Source organism: Maniola hyperantus, chromosome 6 (genome assembly GCF_902806685.2).
Source record: "Maniola hyperantus chromosome 6, iAphHyp1.2, whole genome shotgun sequence".
In the NCBI taxonomy this organism is placed as follows: domain Eukaryota; kingdom Metazoa; phylum Arthropoda; class Insecta; order Lepidoptera; family Nymphalidae; genus Maniola; species Maniola hyperantus.
The window spans coordinates 6,670,485-6,685,869 of NC_048541.1; the positions used below are offsets into that span (position 1 = coordinate 6,670,485).

General features: G+C 34.3%; 2 protein-coding genes across 3 annotated transcripts in view; both read left to right on the forward strand.

Moving 5' to 3' along the window:
• Positions 1–6,148, forward strand: part of LOC117982952 (uncharacterized) — a 39,272-nt gene extending 33,124 nt beyond the window's left edge. Inside the window, exons 10-12 of one of the 2 annotated variants that reach the window (XM_034969397.2) lie at positions 3,816–3,938; positions 4,055–4,567; positions 4,652–5,804. In XM_034969397.2, the coding sequence (XP_034825288.1) occupies positions 3,816–3,938; positions 4,055–4,567; positions 4,652–4,789 (774 nt within the window). In that variant the 3' untranslated portion in view covers positions 4,790–5,804. Of the gene's footprint in view, positions 1–3,815; positions 3,939–4,054; positions 4,568–4,651 lie in introns of both variants that reach the window. The other variant, XM_069499404.1, reaches the window with a different exon arrangement.
• A 1,951-nt stretch (positions 6,149–8,099) lies between these two features.
• Positions 8,100–11,218, forward strand: LOC117982942 (FAST kinase domain-containing protein 5, mitochondrial). Its single transcript, XM_034969382.2, has 3 exons — positions 8,100–9,907; positions 10,287–10,504; positions 11,116–11,218. The coding sequence occupies exons 1-3, from the start codon at positions 8,296–8,298 to the stop codon at positions 11,209–11,211; spliced, it is 1,926 nt and encodes a 641-aa protein (XP_034825273.1). The 5' UTR covers positions 8,100–8,295; the 3' UTR covers positions 11,212–11,218.
• Positions 11,219–15,385: the final 4,167 nt, after the last annotated feature.

Here is a 15,385-nt window from a genome sequence, read left to right on the forward strand (position 1 = left end):
GAAACGGAGTCGAACTGTGATAATATTCTATATTGTTCGTAATATTCGAAACGAAATGTGATTAAATATAGTACCTAGATAAATAAGTAGTTATAGTATTCAAAAATGAAGAAAAACAAATCGCCGCCGCTGTTCACTATTCAGTGCTATGAAGTAAGTCGTGAAGATTCATCTTTTGTTATTAGAGCGCAGCGATCGTTCGATATTCTCTTCTATTTGTTTTTATATCTTTTTATCTGTGTAAATAAAAATGATTCTACTTAGTACCTACTTACCGGTCTACTGGAATCAACGTATAGGACGTAGGTACCAGTTTCGAAAAATGTAGTTATTAGGTATTATACACATAAATAATAACATGTGCTACTGCATGTGCTGCCTCAAATAGGTAGACGATTATTATGAAAACCGTGTTATTAAAAAATTTGATTATGATAGATTAGGCTTTATATTGAGCACCTGTCAAGGCACTCATATGATATTGGATATTTTGTTATCAAAATGCACGCAGAAATTGTTTACAAAAAAACCTATCTAGGTATATTGCAGGTATTCGCATGGAATTATGTTCACAATCATATTGTTGTCACATTACTTTTAAGGAATTCCTAAGTATCAGTTAGAGTCAAGAAATTAAAAAAAAAAAAAAAAAGTTCAGGGCTAGGCCTTAGGGAATTGTAACGCGCCGGCTCCATACGTTGGCTCCAACGGTGGCCCCAACACTGTTCCCCCAACGTGTGGATCGGGAAATTAGCATTGGCCCCAACGTTGGCAAAGCTAATTTCCCGATCCACACGTTGGGTGAACAAAGCTTATGAAAATCCTTTGATCACTGTTCGTCATAGGTAGGTACCTAGGTACATGAACCGTAACGAATACTATTTTACTAAAATACCTTTAGAAATTCGTCATTTTCATGAGATGTAGGTAAAGCTAGTACCTATCTATTAAAAATAGATATCCCCACTTATAAGTTTCAATAATTTTGTAAAGTGGTGATAATAAAAAGAATACCCGGCTGAGTTTGTTGTGGGCTCTTCTCAGACCTGGGCGTTTGGAACCCTCGTAGCTTTAGTTTTAAGTTTGCGTTATAATTATCACCACTATATCTTACAAATCTAACACTATACCAGACAATCAATAAGAGTAATTTATTACCTATTTTGAATAAATCATTTAACTTTGACTTTGACTTTATGTGAATTAAAAAAACATTCCTAACCTAAAAAAGTACTATTGAAATAGCTTCGTTTTAATTGAGTATCGTTTGTTAATTTTAGTTAATTTGTTATAATTAGTTATAATGAGGCATTGGTTAATTATCTATCAATTAGGTATATCGTTACCTAGGTACCCATAATTTATTGTCCAAATGTATGTTCGGTAGGTGCCTAACATGTTTTTAGGGTTCCGTACCTCAAAAGGAAAAAGGAACCCTTATAGGATCACTTCGTTGTCTGTCTGTCAAGAAACGTACAGGGTACTTCCCGTTGACCTAGCATCATGAATAATAAAATAGAATCAAATTTGGCGGGTAGGTGGGTAGGTCTTATAACATACATTTAAGGGAAAAATCTAAAAACCGTGAATTTGTGGTTACATCACAAAAAAATTAAATGTGTTCATGAACAAATAGTTAGTATTTTCAACTTTTAAAGCAGATCACTATACCAAGGGATACATAATATGAAAGGGCTTTACTTTACCTGTACATAATACATTTTAAAATAGATTTTTATTTATTTTTATGCATCATAGTTTTTGAATTATCGTGCAAAATGTCGAAAATACGACTGTAGTACGGAACCCTCGGTGCGCGAGCCCGACTCGCACTTGGCCGGTTTTTTATGTTAACGTTAATTGAGTAGGGAGATATAGAATATATAGATATAGTTAAAACCGCCGCTTAATGGACCCACTTATCTATCTAATGACTACTATGGTTAGTTTGCTATGCAGCTTGTAAGCATACTGAAATTGAGTTTTAGAAATACAGATAATATGGTTTCTTTTTAATCTTATAGTTACTTGTACTTACTACCTACCCATGTTTTTAAATCACGTTTTCCTCAAACTCTTTGAGAACATTACTTACCTACTTTACGTCATCTCCTGATTGCTTTAAATTCCATTTATTTATTTCATCTTACATTACTTACATTACCTTATACATAGTTAACTTACCTACTAGAGATTTTTATATCGTTCCTTGAGACGGCTCGTGAGGCAGGGCGCTAGTTGTGGGACTGAGGGTGACAGTTGACGTAAACATTGAAAAATTCAACATTACCATCGCTGTCACCTTTTCACAACTAGCACCCTACCCCGCCGCCCACGAGCCGTCTCGGGCAAGCGTATACCGCTTGACCTACCTACGTACAGTGCTTTAACCATGGGCTTTACCTACAGCTACTGAGTGAACTATCTATAACCCGGCCAGATAAAGTACAATGTCATAAAATACCAAATATCATGAACTCATGCTCAACTCATTGCCGGCACACTACTTAGCACGGGTCTTCTCTCAGAATGAGAAGGCTTTGGCTATAATCTACCACGCTGACCAAGTGCGGGTTGACAGACTTGACACACATTTGAGAATATTATAGAGAACTCTCAGGCATGCAGGTTTCGTCACGATATTTTCCTTCAACTATAAAACAAGTGATATTTAATTGCTTAAAACGCACTTAACTCTGAAAAGTCAGAGGTGCATGCCCAGGATCCCCGATCCGCCCAGCTGTAAGGCTGACGTCTTAACCATTAGGCTATTACGGTTCACCAAATCATTAGGTACATTGTCAACCGCTTCGCTGATGACTCACAGAATCAGGAGGCACGGCAGTGCCCCCGCCAAGACGAACCAATATCATTTACGCTTAGGTGCATAATATTATAAAAAAGGCATTTGCCAGTGTGTGAATTTCTAATTATGTATATCTACTGGTAAATAATGGAGGTAATCTCCACAACTAATCCGATTCTGAAATTTTTTTCACTGATAGTCGATAGATAGACTATAAATTAAATTATCAAGCGGTCTAAGCTAGTATTTAATATTTTAAATATAAATTAGGTACGGAAGAAATCTTATTTTTATATTTTTAAAAAGAACTAGATGATTTTACTTACCGCGACTTCGCTCGCGTGGATTTACGTTTTTAAAAAATGCCCTGGAAACTCTTTAATTTTCCGGGATAAAAAGTATGTCCTTTCCCAGGATGTAAGCTAACTCTGTACTAAATTTTATCAAAATCGGTTAAGCTGTTGGGCCGTAAAAAGCTAGCAGACAGACAGACAGACAGAGCCACTTTCGTATTTATAATATTAGTATGGAATTCTCATTTCATTTATCTGGCTTATGGGATTGAGGCCGTATAGATTAGACGTAGATAGCCATAGAAATATTAGGTAGGTATAGCTTATAGGCTGAGTTTGTTGTGGGCTCTTCTCAGACCTGGGCGCGTTTGGAACCCTCGTAGCTTTAGTTTTAAGTTTGCGTTATAATTATCACCACTATATTATCTTACAAATCTAACACTATACTTACCAGACAATCAATAAGAGTAATTTATTACCTATTTTGAATAAATCATTTGACTTTGACTTTGACTTTGACTTTGACTTTGATATGTCACGAGGATAATCTCAGATGTAACATCATACGAGTACCTGCTAACGAATAGGTAGATTCCTCCTACATCACCGTCTAGTAGGTATTTTGTTTTCTAGTTATGGGTGGATTTGAAAAATATACCTTAGATACGATACACAAGATAAATAAAAGTGATAAACGTATAAAACATTTTTTACAGGACCGTCAATCTAATGTTCCGATCATCAAAGCTGACCACGTTCCAACGGATTGTATCAATGGCAAAGAACCATCAGAAAAACGGGAACCTGTGAGAAAACCACCTCCGCCGCCTCCACCTCCTGTAAGCCCAGCACCATAAACATGTTTAACCTAAATCCTAAATGTTATATCTAGATATATGTAATTGACTTGTCATCCATAATGATTGTTTTACTAATTAATTAATTTAAATTTCAGATGCCAACCTCTAATGGGCATAAAAATGGCGAACATATAAAAATATTAGATGGTCATGATCTTGAATCAGATGATACAGAAATTATGAAAATACCCAACTTAAGAAAAGTGGCAACATTAAGCAGGATACCTACCCCTGATTACAACAGCAAAACTGATTTTCCATTACAACTGAAAGGAAAGAATTTAAAAGAAGGAAATGCTGAAGTGGAATCTTTAGAATCATACAAATTAAAAAATCCATTAAATGTGACTCCAAAACCACCGTCGCATTATTTCATAAAAGCGCCAAATGGTTCTGCGACAATGAAAAAACACGCACGACCAGTTTCAGTCACAATAGGTGAATATGTCAACAATGTAGGAAGAAAGGAACCATGTAAATTAGATTTCTTAAATGGTGACAAAGCCGAAAATGGAATACCTGACAATGAGCCGATTACTAGTAGACTACAATCAGAATTGGCACTTACACTGTCTAGATCAAATCTACGTAAAAAGACTGAAGCTTTAGTAAGTATAGTGATTTAATTGAAAAACTTACTATAAAACTGAACTAGTTACGATAAACTATATCTTGGAGTTAATCTTTTTCAGGACCATGCTTCTAATAAAAAGCCTCTAGTAATAAATATAAATTCCAAAGATGAGAATTTTTACGCTAGATACGGCAACAATCTTTTACCGCTACCTCCTTCGATAACAATACCCAAAGTCTCCATGCCTAAACATTGAACTCGATTATTTAGGTATCTTAAAAATTCTATATACATAGGTATTAGCAATTCTAATCACATATGTAGTTAACTATATACTTTTGACACTAACTGCAGTATAAGTACCTCTTTTCTTACATAGGTAATGTTCTGGTCTTTTCCTTTAATCAGTTGATCACTTTTCCTGCGGTAAAAACTTTTTTATAAATTACACCACTTCGCCTAGATATTAATTTTTACAAGAGATTAAAAATAAGCAAGAGGTGATAAAGTTGTTCACAAAATTAAAAAAAAGGGAAATTAAACTGCACTACACGTAGATCATAACTTTGCACAAACGCATGGGGATAATAATTTTTCTATAATAAAATATAACTTGAATACTTTTATAAAGCTAAGAAAGAGATTAAATAGGTACCTAATCTCAATAAAATTGTAAATGTCATAGTAATTTATGATGAACATAGGTACATAAGTTTGCACGTCAATAAAATCTTAGCAGCACAAAAGTTTATCTGTTAGGTAGGTAGGTAGGTACCTATTGAGTATTGATCGAGTCATTGCATTGATGTCATTTGCACTAGTGGGAATCGAACAGGTACCTAGTTTTGAAAATCGGTAGGTAAATAAATAGGGTGGTTGTTTTCAAGACGTACCTATCTACCTATTATCTATATCTATCTATTATCTATATATATTCTATATCTATCTACTATACGTATTCAATATACCTGGTAGGTATTATGTTCCGTGGTATTATACCTGTCTACGTACAATTTTCAAAACTACCCGTTCGATTCTGTTTTAAATTTTCAGGCCCTATTTTAAGGTAACCCCGATCATTTACCTTAAAATTTATCTCACGAAGAGCGTGGTTTTGGTGGAGGAAATTTCAAGGCTAACCTACCTACTTTTGTCACTTATACCTACTTATATTACAAAATGCACTTTCATTAATTAAAAGTGATTTAGGTAGATAGTAATTAATTTTAATTGTTTTGTCCATAGGGAGATGGGGGCCGATAAAAAGGATATAGGTAAGTATTAGGAAAGAATACGAATAATTGAAAAAAGAAATGGTCAAAATATGTGATAATTAATATCGGTCTCCCGTTCCAGTTTGTGCAAAAAAACTAGATACTTTTCTACAAAATATAATAACTGGACAATATTATGCCAAATCTATTTGTAAACTGTATTTTTCAATCTTTTAGGTCTTAAGTAACTAGGTAGATACATTATTATTGTGATTCGTGTAGTAGTTAATAGGACCTATATTAGTATAAAGTAAGGTACTAAAATGTAGTAGGTATTGTGTGTTTAATATAGGTATTTAATCATAATATTGTGAAGTGTCAATATATTTAATTCTCTATTACTACGATTTTTAACTTTATTTCCTACCTAAGTAGATGCCTATAAACACTTCTACGTCTTTAATTTACACGTATTAAGTTGTCAAGTAATTAACTAAACTTTAACTAAATATTACGTTTCACGTTTTCACGCATCCAGACAAGTGATTTAGTAAAACTCTCAAGTTCATTCCGAGAAGTGCGTGAAATGATAAACTCTGTAATTCTTTATGTGCTCAGCGAAGGCACAGAAGAAATTGACAATGAATTACTTTCACCTTTTATCCTAACTAATTTACCATATTTATCTATTTTAATCTATCCAAATTCCAAACGTGCTGTAGTCACCAGCGGCGGTTGCGCGGGGTGACCGAAAAATAGTCAAAATTTGTTTACTTGCACACTAAATTTTAACTTACAACTTATTACTAAATTCACTGTTTACATGCATTATGTCACTTAAAATTAAGGTAAAATTTAGTTAACTACCTACTTAACAACTTAATGCGTGTAAATTACTGACTTAATTTTGGTAGTTTAGGTACCTGACGATTTTACTCTCCCTTTTAAACATCCGTCAAAGTTCTTAGATAATAATATGAACTCATTTTAAATACTTACCTACCTAATACGTAAATGCAGGTATTAAATTCTGCAATAACCTAATTACGTAATCACAGGTAGGTGAGGTAGGCAGGTGAGAGCTCACTATTGTAAACGAAAGCGAAAATTGTTAGTTGGTATATTTCAATATACTTACTTACATTTTTGAGGGTTCCGTACGAGAAAGGTGCTAACGGGACCCTATTACTAAGATTCCGCTGTCCGTCCGTCTGCACCTACTACTACAAGTTCGTATTTTATTTTGGAATTGTATAATAACTTGGCACCTAGGGTTTGAATAGGTATTGTAATTTTTTTGGATAATTCTGTTCGTGGTTCAATAAAATAAAATAAAACATAGGTACTTACCTACTTATCCAAAAAATAGGTAGGTATAATAATATAACCTTATATTTTATTGTTGAAATACTAAGTCAAAAACTAAAATTATAATATTTTAACAAGCAAAGTACCTATCTACCTATTAAATATTGATTTTTTTTAAATATTGTAGCTAAGTCCTCTTGGCCTAAGAAAAATAAATACTACTATGTATGAAATAAAACTAAAATATTATCACGAAATTGAAATTGTTTCTCTATCACGATGTGATGGCTCCTTAGTCCCTATACCCACTATGTAACTACAGTTGTCTGAACCAATTTATTTTCCATTTTTAGGGTTCCGTACCTCAAAAGTAAAAAAGGAACCCTAGGATCACTTCACTGTCCGTCTGTCCGTCTGTCATGTCTGTTAAAAAAACCTATAGGGTACATACATCCCGTTGACCTAAAATAATAAAATTTGGCAGGTAGGTCTTAGGGGCACAACTAAATGAAAAAAATCCAAACTGATGCCCGCAACTTTTTTTAAATCCCGTGGGAACTTTTTGAATTTCCGGGATAAAAAGTAGCCACAGACCTTTTGTTTGTTTATTTTGTCTACGTCACGTGGGCACGCGGTGAGTGATACCAGCTCATGAATATTTCCCATAAAAGTTAAGTTTAAGTTTTAAAGTTAACGTATTATCTATAACTCAAAGTTTGTTTTGCAACTAAAGTTGTATTCCTTGAAAAAAAATCGGTTACACGATCAGGGACAAAAAATAGGTAAGCTGCGTCTCTGTTTATCACATTATCTGTGTTTTCTTTTTAGTGTGAATTAGAAAGCAAACGTTCCTTTGTCTAGACTTTTTACTTCGTCTACGCTTGAGTACACAACTCAAACAGCATTATTAAAACGTAGTGATAATATACTCTTTGGTATTATTGAAATGATGTGAATTGGGTCTTAAAGAACTGTTATTCAGGGCCGTAAAATAAATTTAAAAAAAAAATATGTGAATTGAATGCTCAAAAGGGCTAGAACCCAGAGCCGTAAAACCAGAAAAAAAAGATGTGAATTGTTTCTGATATAACCTCAAAATAATTTTAATTTAATTATTTAATTAATAATGATTAGATTAGTAACAAGACCCAAATAGTTGACAAAAAATAAACTTTTTTCGGGCACGATTTTCTTAATTTTGTTGTGTAATTGTCGTGTTATTTAACGATATACTCCTATCATGGTATATGTTATGAAAACTATTCGAAATTTTTCATTTATTAAACGCTTTAATCACTCTCTATTCTCCCAAATGAACAGAGTTCATAACTTCAGAAAATATCACAAAACATCAAGTTTGGGTGTTAAAATGTTTATGGAAAATGAAAATAAATACGCGTACAATATAATGCAAAGCAAAGGATACGTAATTGATTTTCTTACAAACAAAGAAGAACACAAACAGTCAATACAAAAAGAAGTATTCCAAAATATACTAGACATAAAAGAGTTTAAAGGAAATCCCCACAAAATTTTCCAAACGTTTTCAGTTTTAGGTTCATACTGTTCTGAACATAATATTTGTATATCAAACAAACAGTTTGATGACTTTATAGACATTTTAACAGATAATATTTATTTGGCCACTGATGAAGAGTTACTTTCATTGTTTTACAGTCTGGCAAAGTGGCCTGAAACAGAATCAATAAGAACAAGAAATTACATTGAAGTATGGGCAGCTTTAGATGATGCATGTATCAAAAGAATGAATAAATGGCCATATGAGCAAATGCTGTTATTTGTCTCTCTATTTTATATGTTAAATGTTACAAGGGTCAGTGACTTTTCTCATAAGTGTTTACAAAAACTTGTTTCAAAAGCACATCAATTAACAAAAAATCAAATTGTTAAAACATTGTTTTTCATTGGAATCACAAGAAACTCACCAATTAATATTCATAATTTAGAAGTTCAAATTGAGGAACAATTTCTAGAGTTTAGCATCGATGAACTGGCTATAATCGCTATGGGATTATTTAAAAGTAAAACTCCTATTAGGAGCATGTCTTTAGTAACAAAAGTTATTGAAAAAATAATAGAAAATTCGAAGGGAATCCATGAAGTTTCTCTTGCTGCATTACTAAAAATAATTCGGTACTCAACAAAATTATCAGATGATAATAAAGTGTATGACATGCTTGACAGCTTACAGCGTGAAATACCAAGGTTGTCAGTTATGTGCAATGTCCATGTGGCATTAGTTGGAACATCTACTTTAACATTGCATGAAAACTGTTTAAATATTATTGCAGATGCTCTTGTAACATCTTTATCAAAGGCTAGATTAAAAGATCTCGAAAGGCTGTTACTTACCTATGGTACATTTAACTTTACACCTAATACTAAAAAATTTTTTCATAAAATAATAGAAGAATTGAAAAATCCAGAACGTTCAGAAGAAATTAAAAAACATGGAAGAGTGTTTTCAAGTTGTGTTTCCTATTTAGGTCTTCTACAAATATACCCTGTTGACTTAATGAATAAAGTCCTAAGTCCAGATTTTTTGAATCATTCTTATGGTAAACACTGCCAACAGTACGGGAGGGAAATTCTGTCAATTCATAACATGGCAAAAATATTTATCAAAGATGACCCATTAAATCTTCTTACTGATAAACAAGTCATAGTATTAGCAAAAAAGTATACAGACTATGTGCCAGATGAAAACTACCCAAAACAGTACAATGCATTAGACAAAATGTTTATAGATATAATGAAAGTTCTACAGAAATCTCGTGGGGGTAAGGAATATGTTATAGGACATCATATTTTGTCACACCATCAAAGAGGAGGTAATACAAATTCTGTATTAATTTATTAATGACACACTAAATTATAGTGGCTTTTTATAATTTATTATTATAGATGAGTACCTAGCTTATTATAATGAAAGACCAGTACATCCTAGGTACCCAATTTTGAGGGGTTACAGTTACTATGCATGAACATAAACAGCAGCAGGTTAGTTTTTTTTTTTTTTTTTTTTTTTTTTAATTTTGTTGGACACAAAACAGATTATGACAATAATTGATAAAGTAATACAAGCCATGACAAAGTTTTGAGGAATCGAGTTACTTAGTTGCTTGAAATGGTGGAGTAGTCATCTCAAATAACATTTTAAAATTAATATTTTGAATCTTTTACGATAATTAAATGCCATTTGTTTTTCAGATATATTAATTTGCAATGATCACCAAGATTCTCCAGTACCTGTGGACAAAGCATTTTCAGAAGCAAAATTCGGCCTCCTTACAAAACCAATTGACAATAACTATTGGATAGCTTTGGTTATTGCCAATAGAAATGCTTTTCTTAACTCTGGGGTTCCAATTGGTCACTATTCATCTAAAGTTAGAGAGCTTAATACATTAGGATTTTATGCAGCCATAGTAAGTTTAAATACTTTTAAGTTTAAAAGCTTTACTCAAATCATATTATTTTAATATCTCTTGTATAATTTTTGTGACTAGATGATGTCTATGACTTTGTCTATGTGGATCTAGGTTTTGTGAAAAGTTGCCTATATCTATGTTAGGGTTGTAACTTGTAAGCTATCTCTGTGCCAAATAGATGATGCCTGCAACTTTGTCCACATGGATTTAGATTTTTAAAATCCCATGGGAACTCCTTGATTTGCAGGATTAAAAGTCCCTTCCTGAATGCAAGCCATCTCTGTTCCAAACATCAAAATTGGTTAAACGGATAAGCCAATAAAAGCTAGCAGACAGAGACAGACACACTTTCGCATTTATATTAGTACTAGCCGATGCCCGCGACTTCGCACGCCTGGAATTAGGTTTTTTAAAAATCCCGTGGGAACTCTTTAATTTTCCGGGATAAAAAGTAGCCTATGTCCTTCCCCGGGATGAAAGCTACCTCTGTACCAAATTTCATCAAAATCGGTTAAGCCGTTGGGCCGTGAAAAGTTAGCAGACAGACAGACACACTTTCGCATTTATAATATTAGTATGGATGGATTAATACTGTTATTATATTACAGGTTAATTGGAAAATCTATAGCAAATTGAATGGGGAAAATGAAAAAAATAGATACCTTAATAATCTAATAAAAGGGGCTTTAGAAAATAAATATTGATTTTAAATTTTTTCTTTTATTACATAATTTTAGTTTTTAATTTGTCTTAAAATCTCGTTTGGCCAGCCAAATCAGGCTGAACGAATTGAACTGTATCTTAAATATATGGATTGAATTATCCTATGTTGATGATTGAATTACTTACCCATAGACTGGAGTTATTAAGTAGGTACTAAAATACACCAGCTTATGCTAAAACTAGATTTGACGGGCCAGTAGCAGCTAGCAATCAAAATAGTTTGTACAACAAGGGCATAAAACAAGCCATTCTATCCAAGATGTTTGTCTACCCAAGGGTCTATCTGCGAGGGCAGATATTTAAGTCTAGGATAAAATGGGTTTTATGACCAAGGTATACACACTCTGCTAAGTGCATGTCTAAAGTGAAATTCGAGCAATTTTGTAATGTGCAAGTCTCATCATAAGTGCAAAATGTTATTGGCACTAAGGAAATTACAATTTTTTTGTCATCCATAAAATTCTGACAGATTCTTGTTTAAGCTATTGCTTTATGCACAAAAGCATGAAAAGCAGTTTTAGTCTGCTTACAGCCAGCATAAAGAACTTTACGAGCAAGGGAAGTAAAAATTATATTTTTATTATAAGTACCTAATAGATTTGTATTATTTTTATTATAAGTTTTTAGATTTTTAGATACAACTGTACAGTTCTTGCAATTCACGAAGGCTAGTGAACTTAACTTGAAACGTCGTTTACATGGTCATTGCGTAAGTGTGCGTGCATGTCGGACCCTTGGGGCCTTGTCGGACCACTCAGTCGCGAGCAAGCGCTGTCAAACGCACACATTTATTGTAATTACGTAGGTATAGGTATACCGCACGATACGACTTAAACACAAGCATGAGTCAGTGGCCTTCGTGAAATGCAAGAACTATACCTAAAAATTTAAAAAATCCCGCGCGTGCGTGCATAAACGTTGGTTTCTTGGTGCTTGGTGGCCATTACTAGCATCAACTGTAGTCTGTGACCACCGACCAGAAATAAAAGGTCTGTGACTGGTATAGAGATTACTGGTCTGTGGGGTGCACCGTGCACTACTATAGTCTATATTCCTAGTATTAGTATATAGTGATCTGTGGTGGTGGGTGCACTCCGTAGATAGAGTAATAAAAGTAGATGCAGGAATGTTTGCTTTCTCATTCGCACTAAAAAGAGAGCACAGATAAAGTTACTAATGTGATAAACAGAGACGCAGCTAACCTATTTTTTGTCCCTTATCGTGTAACTAGTTTTTTTTCAAGAATACAGACAAGAAGTTGCAAAACAAACTTTGAGAATTTGTGGCGTAATTGTACCTATTTATCATGAGTTATTTACTTGTTTTCACATAAAAAACGTTTAATACAAATATTGTTGATCGGTTAATACTACTAAACAATGGTAATAATTAGTAGCGTTTTACCTGAAAATAAAACGCATATTAAAATACTTACCTCACTGGAAGCTTTATATTGAGAGTAGCATTTCCGTTTCCGTCGATTTCATGCCAGTTTTCGTACTTTTATTGACGTCACGTCTGGTTCTGTGGCGCCACCTGGCGGTGTCGCGCTCGAAGTTTTCGTAAATAGCTCAGCGCGGCCATTGCTTCATTGGCTCAAAATATCACCAGGCAGGAATTACTGAAAGCTTCCAGTGAGGTAAGTATTTTAATATGCGTTTTATTTTCAGGTAAAACGCTACTATTAAATAACTTGACCGTAACTGGAAGCTTTATATTGAGACCCTGTTTGTTTTCGCCTGGTGACGCCACATAGGTAATAGGTAAAATGGAATTAGTATGATTCTACGCCAATGTGAGTATAATATAATAAAATAGTTTGTACATAATGAACCTTTATTTTCCATAACTCATAATATTATGTTCTTCACAACAAAATAAATAATAACGTTTGTTTATTCGATTTTAATTAGGTATCTAATTTAAATATAAAATCAAACATTTGAATAGTTTTCAAGAATCTCCATAGTTATATCTGGTCAATCAAAAAATCAAATTTTAAATTAAATAAAAGATATATTTTGCAGTACGAGTTTTGAGATAATATTGTCAATTTATCGGATTGAATAATTGAGTGACACCCTCTGAAATAGTTAAATTACTTTCAATCACTTCACGTCTATAAAATTTTTGAAATGTATTGGCTGATCGCCAATTTCCGCGGGCCAATATCTCATCAAGGGAATGATTTTCCCACCAGCTCTTGGAAGCTACCGCTGAGCGAATGCTACCAGGAGTAGCAGTTATGCCAGCTTCTCTGAACAAGGTTTTTACCCAGCCTGCTATAACTGTACGCGAGGCGGGTTTAGCTAAACCTCTAACTGTTACAAATAGATTAGTTGACTTTGAAATCTTACGTCTGTCGTTCAGAACTGAAATACACTTTTCGATCCAAAAAAGAGGATTTAGGTTGCGATTATCCTTATTTACAAGCAACTTCCAGCCTGATTGTCTATATTCACTGGTGTCAGTTTTTGAGCCGAATTGAGGCCAAAATATAATATACTCATTAGATCTTACACAAAGTTTATCATCTACGCTAAGTAAGGTCAGGTCATGTATACGTCTTCCTGAACATAACAGTAATAAAATCGCAGTGTGACGAGATATTTGAAATTCGTTATTTAAGTCTATTTTGTAATTAACTAAGTAAGAAGTTAATTTGCTAACATCCCAAACTGGTGGTTTGGGAACTCTTGGATTTTTTAAAGAAATTGATTTTAAAATATGCTTTACAAGAACATGACTACTTAATTGACTAGACATTTCAGCATTACATAAAGTCGAAACCACAGATTTGTGTAACAGAATCGTATTATAAGACAGTTTATCATGTAAATGTAAATCTGCCAAAAATTGTGCCAATTGTGACCCTGTAGGGTTCTTGGTATCAATATTTTTAGTTTTAGACCATAACGACCAACGTTTCCAAGCGGATTCATAAGTTTTCAGGGTAGATTTTCGCCAAGAATTTTTAAGCAAAGATAACTGTTCAGGATTCCATGTTTCTATTTCCTCAGACCACCCCCACATTTCCAAACCTCTAAGACGATGTCCTCGATTTTCGGGGGTGGCAGACCTGTTGCCGTGTCGATTAGAAACCTGTGTAGATTTCTCAGAGTTAACGGCGCTGCAAGCGCTCGGGCTTTGAGGTCCGCGCGCCAAAATACCTTCTTCCATCGAGGTACTACCATCAAAAATATTCCTGTTGACCGGTTGAGATGAGTCAAGACTCTTGGAATTAGAAATGGAGGCGGAAACACCCATGCAAGTGGGAAGTTCCACGGGACACTGAATGCATCGTGGAACAGGGCTTGAGGATCCATCAAATCTCGGGATACATAGTTGTGTACTACGTGTGCTTTCTCCGAGGCGAATAGATCGACCACCGGAATTCCCCACTTCGCAAACACCATTTCCACGCAAGTTGGTAGTAAGTGCCACTCTGGAGGTTGGCGATGACGCGACAAATGATCCGCATGATTGTTGTACCTGCCGGGTATATATTGTATGCTGTGGTGAATTTGGTGTTGATCTAATAATTTCAGGATTTTGAATGTTATTTCCAATAGGGGTAACGACTTCGTCCCTCCTTCCCTCCGTAAATGAGCGACTGCAGTCTTGTTGTCGCACTGTATTAGGATTGAACTGTGGCGTAAGAAGTAAGCCTGGTTCTGAAGGGCATGTAATATAGCTAACATTTCTTTTTGGTTGGATTGTAGTGCTTGTTCCTCTCGTGACCAAGTGCCCGATAGAGGGAGATTGTTCAGTAATGCTCCCCAAGCCTGGTCCGAGGCATCCGTTACCAAGAAATGAATTGGCGGAGGGTAATGTAACGGAGTTGATAGCTGACAATTCTCCTTCCACCATATTATTTCGCTTATTGCGGCTGGCGGCAAAGGATAGGTCTTGGACGACCGGTCTGGAAGAGTATTTTTGAAAAGTAACAGGTGTCGATGATTGAGTCGTCCTCGTGGGACAACAAAGCTGGCAAAATTTAGAAGTCCTATTATTTTTTGTAATTCTTTTACAGTGACTTTTGTTTCTTTTAGAATCTGACTCACATTTCCGATTATGACATCTGACTTCTCCCTTGGTAGAATTTTTAGATTGTGCCAGGGTCTCCATAGTATTCCTAAATAAATTATACTTTTT